General features: G+C 43.7%; 1 protein-coding gene across 5 annotated transcripts in view; it reads left to right on the forward strand.

Moving 5' to 3' along the window:
• The first annotated feature begins 6,824 nt into the window (after nt 1-6,824).
• LOC129834538 (transcription factor 12-like) overlaps nt 6,825-27,200 on the forward strand; it is a 98,564-nt gene continuing 78,188 nt past the window's right edge. The window contains exons 1-3 of one of the 5 annotated variants that reach the window (XM_055899630.1): nt 6,825-7,136; nt 7,834-7,922; nt 8,130-8,202. In XM_055899630.1, coding sequence (XP_055755605.1) covers nt 7,851-7,922; nt 8,130-8,202 — 145 coding nt within the window. In that variant the 5' untranslated portion in view covers nt 6,825-7,136; nt 7,834-7,850. The remainder of the gene's footprint in view (nt 7,137-7,833; nt 7,923-8,129; nt 8,203-27,200) is intronic. The other 4 variants (XM_055899627.1, XM_055899629.1, XM_055899628.1 and 1 more) reach the window with 4 other exon arrangements.

Consider the following 27,200-nt stretch of genomic DNA (forward strand, 5'->3'; position numbering starts at 1 on the left):
ATTTTGTGGGGCTGGGCTCGTTTTTATTGGCTGGGCTTGGCTCCCCAGTGGGGCCCACCCATGGCTGCTCCCCTGCCCAGTCTTGTGAAATCCATAAATTAGGGCCTAATGAATTTATTTAAATTGACTGATTTCCCTCTATGAACTGTAACTCAGTAAAATCTTTGAAATTGTTGCATGTTGTGTTTATATTTTTATATACACAGTGCCTTCAGAAAGTACTCATACCCCTAGACTTATAACACATTTTGTTGTGTTACAACCTATATTCAAAATATATTTTCTCACCCATCTGTACACAATACCCCATAATGACAAAGTGATTTTTTTTGTTGTTGAAATGCTAGCAAATGTATTGAAAATTAAATACATAAATCTAATTTACATAAGTATTCGTACACCTGAGTCAATACTTTGTAGAAGCACCTTTTGCTGCATTTCAACTTTGCTTTATCTTGGGTGTCTGTATCAACTTTACACATCTGGATTTGGGGATTTTCTCCCATTCTTCCCTGCAGATTTTGCCAGCTTTGTTAAGTTAGATGGGGAGCGGTGGTGAACAGCAATCTTCAAGTCTTCCACAGATTTTCAATGGGATTCAAGTTTGGCTGGGCCACTCAAGGACTTTCACATTCTTCTGCTAAAGCCATTCCAGCATTGCTTTGGCTGTATGCTTGGGGTCAATGTTCTGCTGGAACGTAAATCTTCGCCCCCAGTCTAAGGTCGTTTGCACTCTGAAGTAGGTTCCATCAAGGATTTGCCTGTATTTGTCTCCATTCATTGTTCTCTCTATCCTTACCAGTCTCCCAGTCCCTGCCAATGACAAGCATCCCCATAGCATGATCCTACCACCACCATGCTTCATGGTAGGGATGGTGTTAAGACGGGTGATGAGCTGCGCCTGTTTTCTCCAAACAGCGCTTTGCATTCAGGCCAAATAGTTTAATACAGTCTTTCATGTGCCTTTTTGCAAACTCCAGGCGTGCTGTCATGTGCCTTTTTCTCAGGAGTGTCTGTCAACTTTCCCATGAAGCCCAGCACTCTATAAATTGTTTTATACCCTTCCCCAGATATATGTCTCATCACAATCCTATCTCGGAGATCTACGGACAGTTTCTTGGACTTCATGTATAGTTTCTGCTCTGACATGCACTTCTTCTTCTTCTATGATATAATGGCGGTCCACAAACAAACATTAAAGGTGAATGCCGCCCCACCTATTGGGCTGGAGTTTGTGGTCAATCACGGTTTACAACATTTCTAAATCCTCCTACCGAACTCAGTACTTCTGAGAAAATAAAAAAGAGCCCTACTAACTTCTAATAGACCCTCCCCCAACCGCCAAATCCCTTCCAAAGCCATCCAACCTCTTTGCCCCTAAGCTTCAATCTTTCCCATTCTTCAATATACTTACAACAAAATAGCGACAAATGCTCCACCATTTCATCGACCATACATTCCAGACACAAAACATTCACTTGCTTTCTGACATGCACTTCTTCTTCGGTATAATGGCGTTTGCAACACTTATATGTGTATTCTGCTACCTACTGCAATGGTGAGTATTCAGTATTCAGACCCCTTGACGTTTTCCACATTTTGTTACGTTACAGCCCTATTCAAAGATTGATTAAATAAAACAAATTCCTCAGCAATCTACACACAATACCCCATAATAATGAAGGCGAAAACAGGTTCAGGTTCAAATTTGAGCAAATTTACTAAATATGAAAAACAGAAATACCTTATTTCCACAGTATTCAGACCCTTTGCCATGAGACTCATAATTGAGCTCAAGTGCATCCTGTTTCCATTGATAATCCTTGAGATGTTTCTACAACTTGATTGGAGTCTACATGTGGTAAACTCAATTGATTGGACCTGATTTGGAAAGGAACACACCTGTCTATATAAGGTCACACAGTTGACAGTGCATGTCAGAGCAAAAACCAAGCCATGAGGTCGAAAGAATTGTCCGTAGAGCCCCGAGACAGGATTGTGTTCGAGGCACAGATCTGGGGAAGTGTACCAAAACATTTATGCAGCATTGAAGGTCCCAAAGAACACAGTCGCCTCCATCATTCTTAAATGGAAGTCGTTTGGAACCACCAAGACTCTTCCTAGAGCTGGTTGCCCAGCCAAACTGAGCAATCAGGTGAGAAGGGTATTGGTCAGGGAGGTGACCAAGAACCCAATGATCACTCTGACAGAGCTCTATTCCTCTGTGGAGATTTCACTTTGTCATTATGGGTGAGAGAAAAAAATATATTTAATCCATTTTGAATTCAGGCTGTAACACAACAAAATGTGGAATAAGTCAAGCGGTATGAATGCTTTACAGTGCCTTCAGAAAGTATTCATACCGCTTGACTTATTTCACATTTTGTGACTGACTGTTTCCATATAAATGGGCCAACTGTGGTTTGAATGGGCTAGGCTACATTAAATCTGCATGTTCAAATATCAAAGCAGTTCCAAAGTGCCAAAGTGGTATATTGTATGAACAGTTGCAAAATATGTCCAAACTAATGTCCAATCGAATGTCAGAGCACTCATTTAATGGGTTAATGGGTGTTCTCTGCATAATACCAAAGAATATCTGGTAATGTGATGCATGGTTATTTTCATTAGGCCTGCCGCCCACTAGTGTAGCACATCCGGGGGTAACCCAGCTGGGGCTCCAATCCAGGTTTCTCTGGTTCTGAGGCAAGCATGATTGGGTCCCATATTTATAATTGAATTAACATAGAACAATTGATGCACTCCATGCAAGTTTGCATTGATGCACTGGTAAGTGAAAAATCTTAAGGTCTGAATATGATCTATGACAAGGTATGGATTAGCAACATCAACACTCTGACGTTATCCATTTTAGCCTGTTATAAACTTTGGGTTTCCTGTTATTTTTATAAAATCTTCCCACATATTGCCAGTTGCCATGTAGGCCCTTTAAATAGGTCTACAAACGTCATTAATGAGAGCTACATTCAATTATAAATTTTACACATTGGTGATGAGTAGCATAGTAGACTATGGTTAGTTTGTCCAACAGGTGTCAGTCTGGATTTCAGAAAAGTAATGAGTGGATATACAGTAGAGGCACATTGAGTGGACAATGGACAGCATAATACCAAGGCTAAAGCTTGACCTACAGTATTCTACTCAAGGTGGGCCACATCCAAACAAGTAGTGTTAGCCTTGTTTGGGGGTATTTTTAAACCTAGATGCAGTGTCTTACCGAACTGCACATTTTTTTATGCATTTTCCCAACTTGATTTCACTGTGATTATATAGATAATATATACACTGCTCAAAAAAATAAAGGGAACACTTAAACAACACAATGTAACTCCAAGTCAATCACACTTCTGTGAAATCAAACTGTTCACTTAGGAAGCAACACTGATTGACAATAAATTTCACATGCTGTTGTGCAAATGGAATAGACAAAAGGTGGAAATTATAGGCAATTAGCAAGACACCCCCAAAAAAGGAGTGATTCTGCAGGTGGTGACCACAGACCACTTCTCAGTTCCTATGCTTCCTGGCTGATGTTTTGGTCACTTTTGAATGCTGGCGGTGCTCTCACTCTAGTGGTAGCATGAGACGGAGTCTACAACCCACACAAGTGGCTCAGGTAGTGCAGTTCATCCAGGATGGCACATCAATGCGAGCTGTGGCAAAAAGATTTGCTGTGTCTGTCAGCGTAGTGTCCAGAGCATGGAGGCGCTACCAGGAGACAGGCCAGTACATCAGGAGACGTGGAGGAGGCCGTAGGAGGGCAACAACCCAGCAGCAGGACCGCTACCTCCACCTTTGTGCAAGGAGGTGCACTGCCAGAGCCCTGCAAAATGACCTCCAGCAGGCCACAAATGTGCATGTGTCAGCATATGGTCTCACAAGGGGTCTGAGGATCTCATCTCGGTACCTAATGGCAGTCAGGCTACCTCTGACGAGCACATGGAGGGCTGTGCGGCCCAACAAAGAAATGCCACCCCACACCATGACTGACCCATCGCCAAACCGGTCATGCTGGAGGATGTTGCAGGCAGCAGAACGTTCTCCACGGCGTCTCCAGACTCTGTCACATGTGCTCATGTGGTCAGTGTGAACCTGCTTTAATCTGTGAAGAGCACAGGGCGCCAGTGGCGAATTTGCCAATCTTGGTGTTCTCTGGCAAATGCCAAACGTCCTGCACGGTGTTGGGCTGTAAGCACAACCCCCACCTGTGGACGTCGGGCCCTCATACCACCCTCATGGAGTCTGTTTCTGACCGGTTGAGCAGACACATGCACATTTGTGCCCTGCTGGAGGTCATTTTGCAGGGCCCTGGCAGTGCACCTCCTTGCACAAAGGCGGAGGTAGCGGTCCTGCTGCTGGGTTGTTGCCCTCCTACGGCCTCCTCCACGTCTCCTGATGTACTGGCCTGTCTCCTGGTAGCGCCTCCATGCTCTGGACACTACGCTGACAGACACAGCAAACCTTTTTGCCACAGCTCGCATTGATGTGCCATCCTGGATGAACTGCACTACCTGAGCCACTTGTGTGGGTTGTAGACTCCGTCTCATGCTACCACTAGAGTGAGACCACCGCCAGCATTCAAAAGTGACCAAAACATCAGCCAGGAAGCATAAGAACTGAGAAGTGGTCTGTGGTCACCACCTGCAGAATCACTCCTTTTTTGGGGGTGTCTTGTTAATTGCCTATAATTTCCACCTTTTGTCTATTCCATTTGCACAACAGCATGTGAAATTTATTGTCAATCAGTGTTGCTTCCTAAGTGGACAGTTTGATTTCACAGAAGTGTGATTAACTTGGAGTTACATTGTGTTGTTTAAGTGTTCCCTTTATTTTTTTGAGCAGTGTATAACTATATAGATATACCTGGTGATGTAGGCCTATCAGACTGCAGCCAGGCAAATACTACTATTCTACCAAGAAAAAAATTAAGCTGAGAAAGATTCACAAAATGTACTAATTGGATAAATGTTTTTAACTGTATAATACCAAAGCATTTGAACTCCTCTAAGTATCTACATCCAGTATGCATATGCTACTGATGATCACTGGCTACAGAGATTTGATATTTTCAATATTCAGCAGTATTTTCTATTATCCATAAGTGTCATGTCTCTTCTCTTGACTTTTCTTACTGTGGAAACAAAACATAATAGTCTGGTAGGGACAGATTATTTGTTCAACGGATGATCTTCAATTTATCATTTTGATCGCACACCGAACTTTTCTTCATTAGAAGTGGGGTTCTCAAACTTTTTGGGGCCGAGGAACCTTTTTGTAATAGAAAATTCATCAGTGACCCCCCCCCATAATCAGAACACAACTCAAATGAGAAAAAATAGCATACATGGAGTTTACTATGACTTCGACAGTGGCTGGATGAATCAAGTCTTGGGCTCTGGGAAGTAATATTTTAAAGGCCTGCCTCTTAGACTCAGAGAGAATATTTAGCAGTTTTCAAGCTAATTTCCTGTAATTCTACACATTTTGTCAAGGGGCAGAGATATTGTTTGTTGTTGCATCTTCTAATATCCTGCAATTCTAACACATTGTTCTATGAGGCAGAGAGAAAATGTTGTAGTTTTAAAGTTTAAATTACAGGCCATTTATATAAAAAATGCAAGAAGTGTTGAGTTGAAACATTTATAATTGGTGAAGTACTGTGGATACCAACATTCCTGTGAGCCTCCTAGGCCCATGTTGCCCAGGGTTAAGTACATAAATTGTAGATGTGTAATATTACATTTCATTGTATTACATACTAAACTTATTACATGGATCCCTTGGCCAAAATTAGTTGAATCTGTTGTTGTTAGTAATATTTATGTTAAAAAACGTATGTAAAAAAAAAAAAATACTATTATGTATTCATTTTTTATACATGATTTATCTGGCCGCAGACCCTCTGAAGTACCTCGGACCGCACTTTGAGAACCCCTGCATTAGAGTTTTGGCCCTGGCCCAACTCTATTGTTTTCTGAGCCCATTGACACCAATGGCTGAAGAAGCATGCAGACGAATTGCTAGGATATTACCACTATTAACATTTGACCAATTAATAATCCGATCAAGCTGTTTTTGAATAATTATATATAATGTCGATACATGTAGTCTACAGTTTTCACACCACTTTCTTTCCTTTTTTCCTCTTGCCTTAGCGGAACAGAGAAAAAAGTAGTCCCGATGTATTGTGCTGTTCATAAAAATAGTTTGCGGTTTGCTTGCTTTTTGAGTGTGCTCAAACCGTGATAGACATGACACTGCAGCACACAATGCTCTCTGTCTTTTAGACGGACTCAATTAATAAGGCTAACATACATAGGGACAAACAGGTTATAACTGTGATACTCTAACGTATTTATAAAGAAACTAGGCCTACTCTGCGTCAACATTTCCCATTTCCCAGAATTTTGCTATATGTCCAATTAGTTGCAACCACCTTAAAGTGACCTCTCTCTTTCCCACTCTCTCGGTCCATATGCATTCATGTCTTAGTCCATATGCATTCATTGGCTACTCATTTATTTGTTATCCCACTTCTGACACCAGTGTAGCGAATTCAGGGGTCTCAAATATCCCCAGACTCCTCCACCAATACCTTTCATTACACCAATGCTCTGATTGACACAACTTACAAAATCTAGCTTCAATCTCTTTGTACTAGTCTCACATAATTTTGCCTAATGATTGATTAAGATAGACTAAATGTAATATGATGGGTCCTCTCAACTACTGTCATCTCCTACCACTCCGCGTGGTGTCTGTCTTAGGCTAAGGCTAGGCCGGGATATCGTTTCACTGTTTTCAGCGGAAGGATACAACACCGAATGTCATTGTAGTGCTGAGGTTTTTGCGAAGCAAAAATGTCTGTCTGCCTAAGGTTAACTCGCAAGTGACATATAGAGATATTTTGCTAACTATTACAACCTAAATCACTATTTTACAGTATTTGAGACGCGTTACAAGAGAACGAGGCTCCATACTACCACACCCGATCGCCCTAGTTGGAATTTTAAAGGGGAAAAGGTAAAATATTGTAGTGAGTTTGTCAAAAAAGGTTTCGGGACTGGGTGAAAGAAGTTGGGATACAAGAGACTGGAGCTGGTATGGAGTAAAGGGTTGGCATTTGCTTTACTACTTTTACTTGAAAGGGCGTTTTACTCAGCCTGAATTTGTAGCCTACAGCATATTGGTGGATCTTCCTTTTTGTTTAACATGTTAATTCACTTTCTATTTAATGACACATCGAATTCGTGGCTCATCACTGACTATTGCAAAGCAACATATTGTATAGCGTATCATTAGTCCTTGATTTGAAAATCTACAGTAGGTTAGTTATTTTGTAACTTAGTCTGTCGCGGAAGATTGATAAAAATGTAGCGTTTGGGGAGTCAGATAAACATTTGAAAAACGATGCTGCAGGTCTCAGTGTGTCACGTAGATGGAATTTCCTTACCACGTATTGGCTACCTTTTCCTTTTCATTCTGTTCAGATGTCATAATGTGCAATAACATTTTCTAAAAGGGAGCGTGGAAACGTGGATGACAAGGGGTCAATTACAATTACTTTCATCGGTTGTTGCAGTAGCCTACATTTGATCAATTAACTCGCACAGCAATATCAAGGGTCACTGTGCAGATTTATTTTCGGAACCGACGTGTTCTGGGAATATTCCTTGTCAACTTCAGTCGGAGTCTAGAATGAGATTGCACTTTACTGAAGTTCGTTATTGAATGGATCAATTTATTTTAAATCAAGGAATTAGGACAATTTAAAACAAAATTGGACCTAAGCAAACAAACTTTCTTCTTTAGGTCTAAAGATTGGCAGGATGAATCCTCAACAGCGGATTGCCGCTATCGGAACAGACAAGGAATTGAGCGACTTGTTGGATTTTAGCGCGGTAGGACAGTTATCTATCTTTTTATAATGTTTGATTTGTTTGTTATTTAGCCCACTTTATTCTGTATCAGTCAATGTCTCTCCAGTGAAGAAATTGATTATGAAACACAGGAAGTCTGAACAGCTTGTAACAGATGCATGATTATCAAAGGCTAAATATGAATTTGTCTCAGTCACATTTTTCAGACCATTTCTTTTCTTCTGGTAGATGTTTTCTCCACCTGTAAATAGTGGGAAAAACAGGCCAACCACCCTTGGAAGCAGCCAGTTCAGTGCACCAGGTAGGATTTTATCCCAGAAACCTATTTTAATATGTCCTCTGTTCTGTTATAGCCCTGGTCCTGTCTCTCCCCCTGCTGTGTCTTGTCTAACCACTGCTGTTTGAAATCTGTTCATATGAGTGTTCCTGATGTCTCCCACTGCATTTTGGATATTTGTGTTATTCATTTTGTGAAAAGCCAAAGGAGCAAGGTTTCATATTCAACATAGTATTACTATTAATTTCCCGCCTCAGCGGTGTGTGTGTGTGTGTCTGTGTGTCTGTGTGTGTGTGTGTGTGTGTGTGTGTGTGTGTGTGTGTGTGTGTGTGTGTGTGTGTGTGTGTGTGTGTGTGTGTGTGTGTGTGTGTGTGTGTGCACTCTGCACATCTGGTGTGTGAAACATGCCACCTTCACCTGGAATTATCGTAGACTGACTGCTGTAAAGATGTGAAAATAAGGAATGGTTTAGCCTTATTTTACATATGTGAAATAATGATTATCGACCTAACAGCTCTGACAGTGTAATATAATTGTAATTATCACTACTTTATAACCCTTCTTTTTGTGTGCAGAAAGATCTCTGTGGCTTGTTCGCATATCCATTTTCTATTGATTATGACACAAAATAAATTTAGCTCATATTGACAGTGGGGCATTGATTGTGTTTGTGATATATTGCTCCCTAGATTTGTGCAACATATAAAAGCTGTACCTAAGATATCCAATGTCTATCAGTTGTGTAGTAAGTACAGTACGCTTACTTCCTGTTCATCAAGTGGTGTTTCACTGTGTCCGTCCCCCAGTGCTGAGCTGTTTGAAAAAGGCAGTGAGTTCCTCAGCCCCAGGTCCCTAAAGGCCTGGCCATTCATATGGCCTTCACACATCTATCTCACAGGCTCAATGACTAGAGAATGTGATCTGATGTAATGTACTTTTAGCCGGGAGCATTTCTCATGAAGAAGTGGGCTGTTTAGACTGATGCATCTTGCTTCATTGGCGTAGATGTTTTAATAAGTGTTGCTTAAATTCCCTGCTTTTATGTGGATAATTTCTTCGCTGTAAAGGTTCCAACACATTAATCCATAGCACAATCAAGCATTATATCTCCTCAATACTTGTTTTACGTAAAGCAACAAAGCTTTGCCTTGTCGTTAGTTCTAAAGGACACACTTTTATTGGAAACAACAGCAAGACAATGGACTGAACAGCAAGACAATGGGGCCAAAAGGGAGCTTTTGTGAAAAGGCTGGGAAGTGTTAGGATGTTTTTCAGAGTACTTTGCATCCTCATTTCCCATTCTGGATGCTGTCTCCACAGAAGTAAATAGCTTGGGATCCAGGTCAAGTCGGTGCTGAATTGATGCTTTAAGTACAGTGCCTTCGGAAAGTATTCAGACCCGTTGACTTTTTCCACATTTTGTTAGTTTACAGCCTTATTCTAAAATGTATTAAATAGTTTTTCCCCCTCATCAATCTATACAGAATACCCCATAATGACAAAGCAAAAACAGGTTTTTAGAAATGTAAGCAAATGTCTGAGGTCCTGAACGCTCTGGATCAGGTTTTCATTAAGAATCTCTCAGTACTTTGCTCCGTTCATCTTTGCCTCGATCGTGACTAGTCTCCCAGTCCCTGCTGCTGAAAAACATCCCCACAGCATGATGCTGCCATTACCATGGTTCACTGTAGGTATGGTGCCAGATTTCCTCCAGCCATGACGCTTGGCATTCAGGCATTCAGAGTTCCATCTTGGTTTCATCAGACCAGGGAATCTTGTTTCTCGTGGTCTGAGAGTCTTTAGCTGCCTTTTGGCAAACTCCAAGCGGGCTGTCATGTGCCTTTTACTGAGGAGTGGCTTCCGTCTTGCCACTCTACCATAAAGGCCTGATTGGTGGAGTGCTGCAGAGATAGTTGTCCTTCTGGAAGGTTCTCCCATATCCACAGAGGAACTCCAGAGCTCTGTCAGAGTGACCATCAGGTTCTTGGTCACCTCCCTGACCAAGGCCCTTCTCCCCCGATTTCGATGTTTTGCTGGGAGGCCAGCTCTAGGAAGAGTCTTGGTGGTTCCAAACTACTTCCATTTAAGAATGATGGAGGCCACTGTGTTCTTGAGGACCTTCAATGCTGCAGACATTTTGTGGTACCCTTCCCCAGATCTGTGCCTCGACACAATCCTGTCTCGGAGCTCTACGGACCATTTCTTCGACCTTGTGGCTTGGTTTTTGCTCTGACATGCAATGTCAACTGTGGGACCTTATATAGACGGGTGTGTGCCTTTCCAAATCATGTCCAATCAATAAAATTTACACCAGGTGGACTCCATACAAGTTGTAGAAACCTCTCAAGGATGATCAATGGAAACAGGATGTACCTGACCTCAATTTTGTGTCTCATAGCAAAGGGTCTGAATACTTATGTAAATAAGGTATTTCTGTTTTTTTATTTTAATACATTTGTAAACATTTGTAAAAACCTGTTTTCGCTTTGTCATTATGGGGTATTGTGTGTAGATTGCTGAGGATTGTTATGTATTTAATCCATGTTAGAATAAGTCTGTAACGTAACAAAATGTGGAAAAATTCAAGGGGTCTGAATACTTTCTGAAAGGAAAGGGGGATACCTAGTCAATCAATCAATCAAATGTATTTATAAAGCCCTTTTTACATCAGCCGATGTCACAAAGTGCTATACCTAGACAGTTGCACAACGGAATGCCTTCAACTGAAATGTGTCTTCCGCATTTAACACAACCCCTCTGAATCAGAGAGATGCGGGGGGGCTGCCTTAATCGACATCCACATCTTTGGCGCCCAGGGAACAGTGGGTTAACTGCCTTGCTCAGGGGCAGAATGACAGATTTTTACCATGTCAGCTCAGGGATTCGATCCAGCAACCTTTCGGTTACTGGCTCAAACCACTAGGCTACCTGCCGGCGCTGTATATACTTGCACTTTCATCAATCAGTTTGGGTAAAGCATTCACTGTGCATTCATAACTATTAACAACTATACAGAGCATTATCAATATATATCAATTTGAGTCTGTTTACGTTATGTCAAATATATTCCCAACCATCCTTTAATAGCGCGCTATGTAGCTAATGCTATTTAAAGTGTTGCTGAATAGGCCTACTTCATTTTTGAGTGAAATTCGGTTTCAGTGATCATACCTTCCATTTTGCCCCACCATAATGAAATATAAAATAGAATGTTGCTTCAATTCAAGTGTTACAAAGGAACTCATTTTCTGAATTCCTAATGTGAGAAGTGGGAGAATTGAACTCAGTAAACTCTGCGGTGTGCTTTAGAATTTAATATAGCATGGCATTCATGGACATCATGTGACCAGACACATTTAAGCCTGATGTGTTGGGCATGCACTCTGTGGCTTCCAAAATAGACCAGCATCGGCATGGTGCTTTTTGTTTAGAGTAGAAAAGAAATAGAGACTGTTAATAGACTGTTTTTCCCATCAAAGCCCATCGTCATGGCTAAAATGCCTGGTGGTATTTATTTAGTCAGTAAGAAAAGTCACAAGAATTGAGACATGTTTTGTAGAGGCTTATGTGAATGGTATTTTTGTTCTATTTCCATCAATAGACATTGTGGGATCTGTTTTGATCTTACTCTCTCCTTGAGTTTTTTTTAATGTGTGTCAGAGTCACACAACTGTCTGTTCCAAGCTTTCCAAGCTTGATATATTCCTTGACCTAAAGTAAGTAGTAAACTAGAAACCACTGATACCTCAAATGTAATGTTCCGCATGATGCAATACTCACGTTAACATCTATGTCCAAGCTGCTCAGTTAGCTTGCTTCAGAGCTCACTGTGGCACTTTTATATTTGGAGAGCTATATTAGGAATATTTTCAGATCATGGTTTGCTCTCTCTGTCCCACCTACTTTAGACTTGCTGTAGAAGTCAGCCAAGAATCAGAAAAGCCATAATTATGTTTGGGTTGTTATTGCTCCTGGAGGGACAGTATGAGGCAAATATTTCTGCTCCTACTGCGGGTTGGCAACCTGAACAGAATTTATGATACATTTCTCCTGCAATTTTGCCTTCCTGTAATTATGCTTATTTACCCCATCTTGTTTAGAATGGTCCTACGTATTCCTGGTTGGCCTGCAGTCAATTCGAAGAATGTGCCACATGTTATTATTCACTTGTTTACAGAATAGATGAAGCCAAGTTGTACAAGGATGTTACAAGGATGTCAGAACTGTTACATTATATTTACAATACGTTTTGTGAATATAATTTAAATGATATGCTTGTGATAGACTTACACTGCATTTTCCTTCCACTTCAGCAAACTTTCTCTCAGTTTAAAGCTCTTTCTTCAGCTTTTATCCCCATGGATTAGAAAATATTATTATCTGCTGATTAATTATTAATACAGTGTTGAAGAATATGACTTATTCTCATTCAGAATTATTAAGGAAGGTTTTTTTTGTTCAGTCAGAAGACTTAGAACTTGCAGAAGTACCCAGCTTGCATTTTAAGATAATTTAACACACACAAAAACCTCTACACTGTACATGGCACAATGTGTGAAGATATAAAAGGTGACAAAACTCATCTTGAACGCAGCTTATCTTCAAAGCATTTTCAAAGGATTTGAAATGTTGTATTTTTTTGTTTAAAGCAACTGCTAAGTCGGTCTTCAATTTAACCATGCATTTTTCCTCTAAAATGGATTATTCCAAACAGATTCAATATATGTAACCACAACAGTAGCTTTCAACTGAGGTTCTTAAAGAAGGACTGAGCTGAATCTTTTATTTTATTTTGCTCATGAAGCTGTTGTCCCTTGAGATGCTTCCCACTCCAGTTCTCCTTTTGACTGATTTCATTTCTCATAGGCTCTCATTGTTTTGAGTGTGTTTATTTAAATCCACATAAGATCATCTCATTTTAGTTTGTAGTCTCAGAACCCCTGTTTTACAAAAGTGCATGAAAAAATGATAGACTATATAAAAAAAAGAAAATATTTTATTTCATTTATAAAAATTTGATCAGGTCTTATCAGGCTTTAGTTTGACAAACCTCATTTCATGTTTTAAGCCTTTGAGTGTATTGCTGAAGGAATCATTTTCTTTCAGAGACGCCTGTTTATTTTTAGATAACCTGCTGGCTGCTCTGTGAACCATTGGGCCACACTGCATTTGTGATGCCTTCAAATGGGTACCCACCCCTGGCAGACTGGGCCTCCTGCCCGCCATTGGAGGGAAGATTCAGGGAGAGTTTGGACATCTCTCATTTATCTATCACAGGTCACCTCCTGACTTGGTTATGGAGAACTGTGCTGTTGCCGTAGCGATGAAAGTCCATTGAAGGCAGGTGACTTGGCACAGCTTTTGCATCTGTTTTTGCAGGTTTGCCAAGAGGAAAAGCATTAAAATAATGTCTTCAGTCACCCAATATGCGGTAGATTACTATCAGGCTTCTCCTAGACTGTCATTATTTTGATATAAGAAAGTTGGTGTTGTACATCTGACTTGGCTCCTTTGATGTGGATTCCAATTCATTTTTCAAATGAGCAGTTTATTACCATGTATTTGATGTTGTATTAAGTTGTGAAGGCACTTAGTTGGTGGGGACCAAACAACCCTTATTGTGACTTGAGGCAGCTGGATTTAAAACCAGGCAGAGATACATTTCTATTCCTGCTTATCTGTGCTTGACCTCTGGCTGATATAATCTGAATGCACACAGTGTTAGGTGTTGGACGGAGGTAGTGAGTTGTATCTGTATGTATGTACTGTATGTACACTACTGTTCAAAAGTTTGGGGTCACTTAGAAATGTCCTTGTTTTTGAAAGAAAAGCAATTTTTTTGTACATTAAAATAACATCAAATTTATCAGAAATACAGTGTAAACATTGTTAATGTTGTAAATGACTATTGTAGCTGTAAACGGCAGATTCTTTTGGAATATCTACATAGGCGTACAGAGACCCATTATCAGCAACCATCACTCCTGTGTTTCTATGGCACGTTGTGTTAGCTAATCCAAGTTTATCATTTTAAAAGGCAAATTGATCATTACAAAACCCTTTTGCAATTATGTTAGCACAGCTGAAAACTGTTGTGCTGATTAAACAAGCAATAAAACTGTCCTTCTTTAGTGTCACGACTTCGACCGAGGCAGGCTCTCCTTCCCGTTCGGGTGGCGTTCGGCGGTCGTCCTCACCGGCCTATTAGCTGCCACTGATCCTTTTCTCCCCCTCCCTATGTGTTTATTGGGCGCACCTGTTTTGTATGAGGGGTAATTAGTTGGGCTTATTTAATCAGCCGGCATTCACGTTTCTTTGTGCGGGATTGTTTGCGTGTAAGTAGTGGTGTGCTACATGTTTCTGAACTGAGTTCTTTCACCCCGTGTCTGGGGTTGGTTATAGTGTACACCCAGTGTGTTAATAGGGTGGACTAGATGGTCCGTGTTCATTAAAGAACATTTTGGATTTTGCACCTGCTGTTTCCTGCGTGTTGACTCCACACTCTGACACCCAGGCCTTACAGAATCCCGCACCCAAAGAAATGGAGTCAGCAGGAGCAGCAGCCAACCCTCTCCCATCGATAGAGGAACGGGTGCTCCAGCATACCACTGTTCTCCACCGTATTGGAACAGCGATGGATGCGATGATGGAGCGAATGGATCGATGGGAGAGGAGTGGTTTCCTCTCTCCACCTTCGGCTCCTCCAGCCCAGGACTCTTCATTCCTCGGCTCCAGCGCTCTCCGTCTGACACTCCCGAGGGATTATGATGGATCGGCGGTGGGGTGCCAGGGGTTCCTACTCCAACTGGAACTGTACCTTGCCGCCGTAAGACCCACTCCCTCGGGAGCGGAGAGGGTGCGTGTCCTCGTCTCCTGCCTCACGGGTCGTGCTCTGGAGTGGGCCAACGCGGTCTGGAATGGTCCAGACTCGGCGAAGGAGCATTACCCAGAATTCACCCGCCGTTTTCGGGCCGTATTCGACCATCCTCCAGAGGGCCGAGCGGCGGGAGAACGACTGTTCCACCTTAGGCAGGAGAAGAGGAGCGCCCAGGATTACGCGCTGGAGTTCCGGACCCTGGCTGCAGGATCTGGGTGGAACGACAGGGCCCTTATTGATCGGTACCGGTGTAGTCTCCGGGGGGACGTCCGCAGGGAGCTAGCATGTCGGGACACCGCTCTTTCTCTGGATGAGCTGATTGACATGTCCATCCGTCTGGACAATCTGCTGGCTGCCCGCGGGCGTTCTGAGAGGGTCCTGTACGTTCCACCACCCAGTCCCTCCGCTCCTATTCCGATGGAGGTGGGAGGGGCTGGGCAGAGGGGTACCGGAGGAGGCTCTCCCTGCACCAGCTGTGGTCGGAGAGGACACACGGCCGATCGGTGCTGGGGGGGGTCCGTCTGGGAGTCGAGATGGCAGGCGGAACACTTCTCGATCACCCCAGGTGAGTCAGCACCAAACTCACCCAGAACCCCCTGTTAGTCACATGTTTGTCTTGATTTTTTTTCTTACATTTTTCCCCTCTTCCCAGCATAGGGCGCTAGTCGATTCAGGCGCAGCTGGGAACTTTATGGATCGCGGACTCGCTCTTAGGTTAAGGGTTCCGCTTGTGCCGATAGATTCTCCCTTTCCCGTGCACTCCCTAGATAGCCGGCCATTAGGGTCAGGGGTGGTCAGGGAGACCACGGTTCCCCTGGACATGGTGACGCAGGGGAATCATAAGGAGCGTATCAGCTTTTATATTATTGATTCGCCTGCATTTCCGGTGGTACTAGGGATTCCCTGGCTGGCCCGGCACAATCCTAAAATTTTGTGGAAACAGGGGGTTCTCCAGGGGTGGTCAAAGGAGTGTTCTGGAAGGTGTTTGGGAGTTTCCATCGGTGCCACGTCGGTGGAAAGTCCAGACCAGGGTTCCACGGTGTACATTCCCCCCGAGTATGCCGATTTGGCAATCGCTTTCAGTAAAAGGAAAGCGACTAAATTACCACCTTATCGACCGGGAAGGGATTGTGCGATAGATCTCCAGGTAGACGCTGCGCTTCCCAAGAGTCACGTGTACCCATTGTCCCAAGAGGAGACGGTGGCTATGGAGACATATGTCACTGAGTCTCTGGGACAGGGGTACATTCGGTCCTCCATCTCACCCGCCTCCTCGAGTTTCTTTTTTGTGAAGAAAAGGGAGGGAGGTTTGCGTCCGTGTATTGATTATAGAGGTCTAAATGCCATCACTGTGGGGTTTAGTTACCCACTACCTCTCATTGCTACGGCAATGGAATCATTTCACGGAGCGCAGTTCTTCACAAAATTGGATCTCAGGAGCGCGTATAGTCTGGTGAGTATTCGGAAAGGAGACGAGTGGAAAACTGCATTTAGTACCACATCGGGCCATTATGAGTACTGCGTCATGCCGTATGGGTTAAAGAATGCTCCAGCCGTTTTCCAATCCTTTGTAGACGATATTCTCAGGGACCTGCACGGGCAGGGAGTGGTTGTTTATATCGATGACATTCTGATCTACTCAGCCACTTACGCCGCGCATGTGTCTCTGGTACGCAAGGTGCTTAGTAGACTGCTGGAGCATGACCTATATGTCAAGGCTGAGAAGTGTGTGTTCTCCAAACGAGCCGTCTCTTTTCTGGGTTATCGCATTTCCACCTCGGGCGTGGTGGTAGGGAGTGACCGCATTAAGGCCGTGCGTAATTGGCCGACTCCGACCACGGTAAAGGAGGTGCAGCGGTTTTTGGGTTTTGCCAATTACTACCGGAGGTTTATCCGGGGTTTTGGCCAGGTGGCAGCTCCTATTACCTCACTGCTGAAGGGGGGTCCGGTGCGTTTGCAGTGGTCAGCAAAAGCGGACGGAGCTTTCAACAGGTTGAAGGCGCTGTTCACGGATGCGCCCGTGTTGGCACATCCGGATCCCTCTCTAGCATTCATAGTGGAGGTGGACGCGTCCGAGGCTGGGGTAGGTGCCGTGCTATCACAGCGCTCTGGTACGCAACCAAAACTCCACCCCTGTGCTTTCTTCTCGAAGAAACTCAGCCCAGCGGAGCGTAACTATGATGTGGGGGACCGGGAGTTGTTAGCAGTGGTCAGTGCCCTGAAGGTGTGGAGACACTGAGGGGGCTAAGCACCCTTTTCTCATCTGGACCGACCACCAGAATCTGGAGTATATTCGGGCAGCTAGGAGACTGAATCCACGTCAAGCAAGGGGGGCCATGTTCTTTACCCGATTCCAGTTTACCTTAACGTATAGACCGGGCTCCCAGAACGTAAAGGCGGATGCACTGTCCCGTTTATACGACTCGGACGATCGGCCCACCGAACCCACTCCCATCCTTCCCGCTTCTAGGCTGATAGCACCAGTGGTGTGGGAAGTGGACTCGGACATCGAGCGGGCGTTACGGGTGGAACCCGCTCCTCCTCAGTGTCCGGTGGGGCGGAAATACGTGCCGCTTGGTGTTCGGGACAAATTGATTCGGTGGGCTCACGTTCTACCCTCCTCGGGTCACCCTGGGGTGAAGAGGACAGTGGGGAGCCTTCGGGGGAGGTATTGGTGGCCTACCTTGGCGAGAGACGTTAGGGTTTATGTTTCCTCCTGTTCGGTATGCGCCCAGAGTAAGGCTCCTAGGCACCTTCCTAGAGGGAAGTTACAACCCCTCCCCGTTCCACAACGGCCTTGGTCGCACCTGTCCGTAGATTTTCTGACCGATCTTCCCCCGTCTCAGGGGAACACTACGGTACTGGTGATTGTGGATCGGTTCTCGAAGTCCTGTCGTCTCCTCCCGTTGCCCGGTATTCCTACAGCCCTACAGACTGCGGAGGCATTATTTACCCACGTCTTCCGGCACTACGGGGTGCCGGAGGACATAGTTTCTGATCGGGGCCCCCAATTCACGTCCCGAGTATGGAGGGCGTTTATGGAGCGTTTGGGGGTCTCGGTCAGCCTTACCTCCGGTTATCACCCTGAGAGTAATGGGCAGGTGGAGAGAGTGAACCAGGAGGTGGGTAGGTTTCTGCGGTCGTATTGCCAGGACCGGCCAGGGGAGTGGGCGAGATACATTCCCTGGGCCGAAATGGCCCAGAACTCACTACGCCACTCCTCTACTAACGTGTCCCCCTTTCAGTGTGTATTGGGGTACCAGCCGGTCCTGGCACCATGGCATCCGAGCCAGACCGAGGCTCCTGCGGTGGAGGAATGGGTGCAGCGCTCCAAGGAGACATGGAGAGCCGTCCAGGAATCACTTCAACAAGCTAGTGGACGGCAGAAGAGGAGTGCTGACCGCCACCGCAGTGAGGCCCCCGTGTTTGTACCGGGGGACAGGGTCTGGCTCTCGACCCGAAACCTGCCCCTCCGCTTGCCCTGCCGGAAGCTGGGTCCGCAGTGTGTAGGGCCCTTCAAAGTCCTGAGGAGAATAAACGAGGTGTGTTATCGATTACAACTCCCTTCCTATTATGGTATTAACCCCTCGTTTCATGTGTCTCTCCTCAGGCCAGTGGTAGCTGGTCTCCTGCAGGACGGTGAGGTACCGGAGGTCCCTCCTCCCCCTCTGGACATTGAGGGGACCCCGGCGTACAAGATACGGGCCATTCTGGACTCGAGACGCCGGGTGAGGGGCCTGCAGTACCTCGTGGACTGGGAGGGGTACGGTCCGGAGGAGAGGTGCTGGGTACCGGTGGGGGACATTTTGGATCCGTCTATGCTGAGGGATTTCCATCGCCTCCATCCGGATCGCCCTGCGCCTCGTCCTCCGGGTCGACCTCGAGGCCGGTGTCGCGCGTCAGAGGGGGGGTACTGTCACGACTTCGACCGAGGCAGGCTCTCCTTCCCGTTCGGGTGGCGTTCGGCGGTCGTCCTCACCGGCCTATTAGCTGCCACTGATCCTTTTCTCCCCCTCCCTATGTGTTTATTGGGCGCACCTGTTTTGTATGAGGGGTAATTAGTTGGGCTTATTTAATCAGCCGGCATTCACGTTTCTTTGTGCGGGATTGTTTGCGTGTAAGTAGTGGTGTGCTACATGTTTCTGGACTGAGTTCTTTTACCCCGTGTCTGGGGTTGGTTATAGTGTACACCCAGTGTGTTAATAGGGTGGACTAGATGGTCCGTGTTCATTAAAGAACATTTTGGATTTAGCACCTGCTGTTTCCTGCGTGTTGACTCCACACTCTGACACCCAGGCCTTACATTTAGACTAGTTGAGTATCTGGAGCATCAGCATTTGTGGGTTCAATTACAGGCTCAAAATGGCTAGAAACAAAGAACTTTCTTCTGAAACTTGTCAGTCTATTCATGTTCTGAGAAATGAAGGCTATTCCATGTGAGAAATTGTCAAGAAACTAAAGATTTCGTCCAACGCTGTGTACTACTCTCTTCACAAAACAGTGCAAACTGGCTCTAACCAGAATAGAAAGAGGAGTGGGAGGCCCCGGTGCACAACTGAGCAAGAGGACAAGTACATTAGAGTGTCTAGTTTGAGAAACAGAAGCCTCTCAAGTCCTCAACTGGCCGCTTCATTAAACAGTACGCGCAAAACACCAGTCTCAACGTCAACAGTGAAGAGGCGACTCCGGGATGCTGGCCTTCTAGGCAGAGTTCCTCTGTCCAGTGTCTGTGTTCTTTTGCCCATCTTAATATTTTATTTTTATTGGGCAGTCTGAGATATGGCTTTTTCTTTGCAACTCTGCCTAGAAGGCCAGCATTCCGGAGTCGGGATTTTCCATTAAAAATCAACCGTTTCCAGCTACAATAGTCATTTACAACATGAATAATGTCTACACTGTATTTCTGATCAATTTAATGTTATTTTAATGGACAAAAAATTTGCTTTACTTTCAAAAACAAGGACATTTCTAAGTGACCCCAAACTTTTGAACGGTAGTGTATGCTTCAAGAACACCTGCTGCTGAAGCACAGGATGTCTGTTAGTTTTAAAACTAAACTCCCAAATACAGTACATAGATGCTGAGTACTCTGGACTTAAGGGAGCATGTTGGTGTCAGGTCGAAAGCACTCCTCAGAGATACAGAGTTGCATTGGTCAACATGCCACACAGAGAGAGAGAGAGAGCATTAGCTTTAGCTACCTCTATCCTGACCACTAATGACTGGCCCTACCCTCTGAGGACGTATCTGGGGCGCAGCAGCGGGAGGAGGAGGGGTGGGTTGTCCTCGTCTAATGATCTGAGAGCCCGTGGCCATCGCATGCAGCCGGGCCTGCCATGTGGTGTCAGTGATGCGCCTGGGAGCGTGCAGGGCTTCGATTGGGAATAACAGAGCAGGGGTTAGTGGGAAGAAATGAGTAATGATCCCCTGTTTGATCTACCAGGCCCCTGTGGAAGTCAGAGAGCCCTGGACAGAGCATTACTGAGGGTACTCTGGGGAGCTGCTGGGATGCTGAGTTGGGGACTGGCCCTTTACCAGTTTAACCATATCTACTCAGGATCTCAGAAGGAGAGGGGATGCAAGCTAGGAGGGAGCATGTGCTCTGTGCTGTTTTTAAAGAGACAGCCATTATTGAATGGAAAAGGTGATATTGTAAATTGTGTGATTATGAACACACGGCTTTGTATTTGTAGATTCAGATGTGTTCTATTTTCCAGTAGCAGCTCAAGTCTTGCACCTGTATTGATATACGTAGTGCCAGGAATGGACCTAACTGTTTGTGTCCAACGGACTGCATGGGAGCTCCGACCTGGGATGTTATGTTATGTGCCATCCAGAGTGCAGTGGTTACGTGCAGTACGTGACTACCCCTCTACTATCACTGTTTTTATTACAGCTCCCTCTCTGCCAACCTAGCTGTTTGGGTTTCTTCACTGGCTATGTCCTATTTGTGTTTGAAGATGGAAGGTATGATAAGGAAATTGTCTGTTTGGTCACTCTGTGTGGGTGTTGAGGGGAGGGGGATTTAAATGCAGGAATCAGACTATGTACACCACTGCCTTGCCAAAAAGCATACCAAATAATTGTCCTTATCAGATAGGTTTCCATCATAGGGTCATGTTTTGTTCTAGTGGTTTTAAAGATCACAGAGTGGATTGTTGCACAATGGGGCATCTCTGTTTCTTTCACTCTTTCCCACACTCATAAATGCTCTCTAGCTCTCTCTCTCTCTCGCAAACACACACGCACAACATTTTCTCAGGTGTTGTGGCTAGTTTGTGAGGATAATTGAGTGTTTGGGGCTGACCATGACCTGAGGCTTGATACATTTGTTAGGATTTCCATTTCAGATATAGAAAATGCTGATGAGTCCAAGTCGTTGTTGTGTAGGCCTAATCCCTCAGCAGTGGCTGGGCCAGCCTCTCCTATGTATAGATTTAGTTGCAACTGCATTTACAGTGAATGTGGCATGTTATTTTTAGGTCTGAGGTCTGAAATGTTTTTTTTTGCTGTGCTGTGCAAAATACCAATCAAACTGAAGTTCAATCTCTCCTCTTTTAAAATACTTGAGGATTACTGCGTACCACTGATTTGTTCCTGGTTTTAATTTGTCTTTTGAAGGATTTACAGTAATAAATTAAAGACGATGGACTCGAGCTAAATCTTTTGTAAAGCTCTCAACTTTCAATTCGTGCAACCTCATTTTGTTTGTTACCATGGTAATTATTGTAATGAAGGGAAATCATTTTCTCTTTGGCTTTGTTACATTATTGAATGAGGGAGAGGAAGCAGGCACATGTGTTACATCCTTTACATCATAAATGGCAATACATTAAAATTGTATTTTTATTGCAGATTAATTTAAAAAAACTAGATTTGAAGGAATTACTGATGACATTGCGCTGTGTGCTTTCCTACCATTTTTCTCCTTGTCTCTCAGCTGGGAATATGTTCCCTTCCTGCAAATCTAATAATTATTACTGCGCTAGAAGACTGAAATATGAATCACTCATTATTTGACAGTTAGGTCCAGATTACTTATAAAGAGCTTTTTGATTATTTGTGCTAATCAACATTGATCAAAAAGGGTGATGAAAAGTGAGTTAATAAATTGAGAGAGCTTGTCGTTTTTCCAGCCTCCTTTTGGCCCTGTCCCAGGATCCTCTCTGACTGTGAAACAGATGGGACAGCAGAGGGGCACTGGTCATGCACTCTGATTGGCTGTCACTCACTTTATTACATCATTAATATCGTCCCATCATGTTAATTCACTTTTGATACCAAAGAAGGGCTCGCTCACTCCCACATGTTCATCTCCATCACTAGAAATCACGTCACGAGAAAGAGAAGATCACACAAGCCCAGATGAGTCAGGAAAGCCTGCTGTTCCCCTCCTATGAGTAGCGTGAGAGTAGCTTGCTGTGCTGACAGCCCTGCCATTGGTGTCAGGGACAGGGGAGAATGAGGGAACGTTTGGCTCCGGTGCAGTCCACTGCCTACCAGGGCCTGTGTTATATTCAGCACAGCAGTTGGAGGCAGAGGAGTGGGCCTCGATGGGCCTTCTTCTGCCATGTTGGCTAATTTATGGCCAGGAGCACAGGAATGAGAAGGGACTCTGTATCAGAAGCTATATATATATGTATATGTATATGTATATGTATGTGTGTGTGTGTGTGTGTGTGTGTGTGTGTGTGTGTGTGTGTGTGTGTGTGTGTGTGTGTGTGTGTGTGTGTGTGTGTGTGTGTGTGTGTGTGTGTGTGTGTGTGTGTGTGTGTGTGTGTGTGTGTGTGTGTGTGAGATAGCACTCAGCCCTCTGATGAGGGATCTGATAGTGCTGTTAGAACAGTCATGACACGACTCTGATTAAACCTACTAATGAGCAGCTCAATAAAACTAAGTCCTCCTGATGTAATAAATGCGCTGCTGATTGCAGGAACCCGCTGGTGTGATAGGCTAATCCTTTTGTGCTCCAGTGTTTGTTTCACCCTAAAAAGATCCACGCACAGTGAATGAATAAAGAGATATGACTTGTCTGCTTGTACGACCACACGAGAGCACTTCTCTGTAGTTAACCTTTCTGCTGAGTGGATTGCAAGTTGAGGGTTTTTACAGTACAGGTTCTAGGGTAAATTGAGTCTGCAATTATGAGTCTTTTTTGTTGTTGATGTAACATTACTTGAAATATTATTGCATAGCAGTATTAGATCACTTACAGTTGAAGTTGGAAGTTTGCATACACTTAGGTTGGAGTCATTAAAACTTGTTTTTTAATCACTCCACAAATTTCTTGTTAACAAACTATAGTTTTGGCAAGCCGGTTAGGACACCTACTTTGTGCATGATGCAAGTCATTTTTCCAACAATTGTTAACAGACAGATTATTTCTGTCTGTTTACATATAAGTTTACATATACTAAGTTGACTGTGCCTTTAAACAGCTTGGAAAATTCCAGAAAATGATGCCATGGCTTTAGAAGCTTCTGATAGGCTAATTTACATAATTTGAGTCAATTGGAGGTGTACCTGTGGATGTATTTCAAGGCCTACCTTCAAACTCAGTCCCTATTTGCTTGACATCATGGGAAAATCAAAAGAAATCAGCCAAGACCTCAGAAAATAATTGTGGACCTCCACAAGTCTGGTTCATCCTTGGGAACAATTTCCAAATGCCTGAAGGTACCACATTCATCTGTACAAACAACGTACTTTGGTGCGAAAAGTGCAAATCAATCCCAGAACAACAGCAAAGGACCTTGTGAAGATGCTGGAGGAAACAGGTACAAAAGTATCTATATCCACAGTAAAACTAGTCCTATATCAACATAACATGAAAGGCCGCTCAGCAAGGAAGAAGCCAATGCTCCAAAACCGCCATGAAAAAAGCCAGACTACAGTTTGCAACTGCACATGGGGACAAAGATCATACTTTTTGGAGAAATGTCCTCTGGTCTGATGAAACAAAAATAGAACTGTTTGGCCATAATGACCATTGTTATGTTTGGAGGCAAAAGGGGGAGTCTTGCAAGCCGAAGAACACCATTCCAACTGTGAAGCACGGGGGTGGCAGCATCATGTTGTGGAGGTGCTTTGCTGCAGGAGGGACTGGTGCACTTCACAAAATAGATGGCATCATGAGAAAGGAAAATTATGCAGATATATTGAAACAAAATCTCAAGACATCAGTCAGGAAGTTAAAGCTTGGTTGCAAATGGGTCTTTCAAATGGACAATGACCCCAAGCATACTCCCAAAGTTGTGGCAAAATGGCTTAAGGACAACAAAGTCAAGCTATTGGAGTGGCCATCACAAAGCCCTGACCTCAATCACATAGAAAATTTGTGGGCAGAACTGAAAAAGCGTGTGCGAGCAAGGAGGCCTACAAACCTGACTCAGTTACACCAGCTCTGTCAGGAGGAATGGGCCAAAATTCACCCAACTTATTGTGGGAAGCTTGTGGAAGGCTACCCGAAACGTTTGACCCAAGTTAAACAATTTAAAGCAATACTACCAAATACTAATTGAGTGTATGTAAACGTTTGACCCACTGGGAATGTGATGAAAGAAATAAAAGCTGAAATAAATCATTCTCTCTACTATTATTCTGACATTTCACATTCTTAAAATAAAGTGGTGATCTTAACTGACCTACGACAGGGAATTTTTACTAGGATTAAATGCCATTAATTGTGAAAAACTGAGTTTAAATGTATTTGGCTAAGGTGTATGTAAGCTTCCGACTTCAACTGTAGCTCATTTAGTCTGCCACCGTGCCTAGTTAAACTGTTTCTCAAACTGTTCAAGGCCTTTTGAATGAAATATGAGTGGATTTGGTGTTCGTAAACATTTTAGATACACGTTATTAACTAGAAACCTAAGGGAAATTGATTTATGTTAAATAAGAAACTAATTCATTCTGCATAACTACTGCACTCTGGCAGTTTATGTTATAGCAGAGATAAATTCCTCATCTCTTTAGCCTGCGTGCTCCAGCTCCTCTAGAGGAAAAAGCACCTTTCCTCCGTAAGCCACTGTGAACATATGGCGAGGGGCGCAGGCAGCAGCACAGGAAGGAAGTGTGGAAATTGCACGGAATGAGAGTTTGGATTAATGCGTCTGAACTGGGCATACCCAGACAAATGCAGCAGAACCGCACTGCCAGGACCCTTCAAGGCCCCTCCGAAGTGTGCCAGAGAAACAGAGATAGCAAAACAAACATATACACCTCTGCAGCTTGAACAGAGGGAGATAGTGGTTTCTCCTTCGTGCCTTTTAATGACATGAATTTGAAGAGGCCATTGGTTGTGGGTTGTGTGTGCTCATCAGGGGGACATTGGGCAAATACTGCAGAACCTCGCCGGCTCCATACCTCTGCCTACCTAGAGATATTTCTACAAATTAAAATCACTAAGTGTAAAAAAAATTATGAAACTGATAGTAATTATGGTTTAATTTGATGACATTTGTCAATGTCGATATTAGGCTTGGGTGATATACCGTATACTGAGGTATTTGGAAATACCGGCGGTATGATTTTCAATACTGTTAAAAATATATATATACTTTTTTTGTGGGGGGGGGTCACGGGGGCTGACGAAGTGTGTGCTACCCCACTGCTTATTACTAATTATAAGTTAAATTTAACTATAAGAAATATAACATGTCAAATATTTTAAATCCAGCTCAGGGCTCCACCTATGCATTTGGTTTGCTAACTTGCTAACTAAGTGGCTAGTATAATATATTATGCTGCAAGGATTCTCTTAGAATGGTGGTGATCTATGTATTCAGAATTACACTGTATGTTCCATGTGTGGAACCTAACTTCTTAGTTTAAACCGAGCTTTTTTTGTTTAATTTTTGTTTGTAAGTTTGTTTAAAATGTGTGTATTGAGAGACGCAATGATGGGGATAGGGTGGGAGAAGCGGGGGGAGGAGGATGGTGTGCGTATGTGTGTGTATGTATATGTGTATATATATATGTATGCGCAGGTATGTGTAGGCGGGTGCTGTTTTTTTTTTTTTTTTTTTTTGCCTGGTCTCTGTTGTTGTATCTCTTTAATATGGGTGAAAATTGTGAAATTCCAATAAAAATACTGTTAAAAAAAAACAACTAAGTGGCTAGATGTCAAGATCAAGTATCTTGGACATTCAATCCCATCCTAGATCAAGATCCCTGTGTACATTCGATAATACTGTATACCCCGGTATGGGACAGAAATGGTATGAAAATGTGGATACTGCCCAAACCTAGTCGATATCCCATTGAAATGCTTTTTTATTTAAAAAAATATATATCTCTGCACACAGTGAAAAAAAGTATATATATATTTTTAACATTTTAGGGTACTCCGACACATACACAGCCCCAGTGAGGGGTTGTCCCTCGCAGCGAGCCGAGCCGGTCTCCATGTGACACGAGAGAGTAGCTGTTAGATTGGAAGTGAACAACCGAAAATAGCTCCCTTCTTTGCATACAGTCAAATCAGCTCAAGCTGTGCACGGTGGCAGACTTGGTTGTTCAGTTGCAGGCACTCTTGTTTGATGCATTTCATTAACGATACCGTGACGAATTCAAATGTATATCTATCTATCGCTACAGCATGTCTTATTAATCTGCCTGCTGCCTGCCTCACGACTGTTTGCTCGGAGTTGGAGGGGATCCCGAAGGGGAAGCGTCTTGTCATTTGCTTGTCAAGGCCTCTGTCTGTGACAGCGCTTTGTGGATGACTGGATCTCAGTGCAGAGAGAGAGTCTGTCTAATGAAGACACTACTGCACTAGCTCTGACAAACCTCTCATTGCTACATGTGTATGGGGAAGTCACATTGTACATTGCACAAATTGGACTTAATTCAATTAACAGGCTGGTGAGCTCTTCAGAGCCTAGGTAGTTGTAGTAGTGGTAGTCTATTATAAATATTAATTGTGAGGAGGTGAACATATTAAACGGTAAACTTTTTTTGTCGGATTTTTATGATGGTTACTACCGTATGTGAAATAATCACTGTGTTGTTTACTTATTTTAACAATGAATCAAAAACCTAGCACTATACCTGATGTCTTCATTGCTTTTTGACAAATATCAGTTGAGCTTAGTGATCATTATTTAAGATTCTGAGAATGTTTAGTTTATTATTTTAACCCCAC

The sequence above is a fragment of the Salvelinus fontinalis genome, chromosome 35, assembly GCF_029448725.1.
Source record: "Salvelinus fontinalis isolate EN_2023a chromosome 35, ASM2944872v1, whole genome shotgun sequence".
In the NCBI taxonomy this organism is placed as follows: domain Eukaryota; kingdom Metazoa; phylum Chordata; class Actinopteri; order Salmoniformes; family Salmonidae; genus Salvelinus; species Salvelinus fontinalis.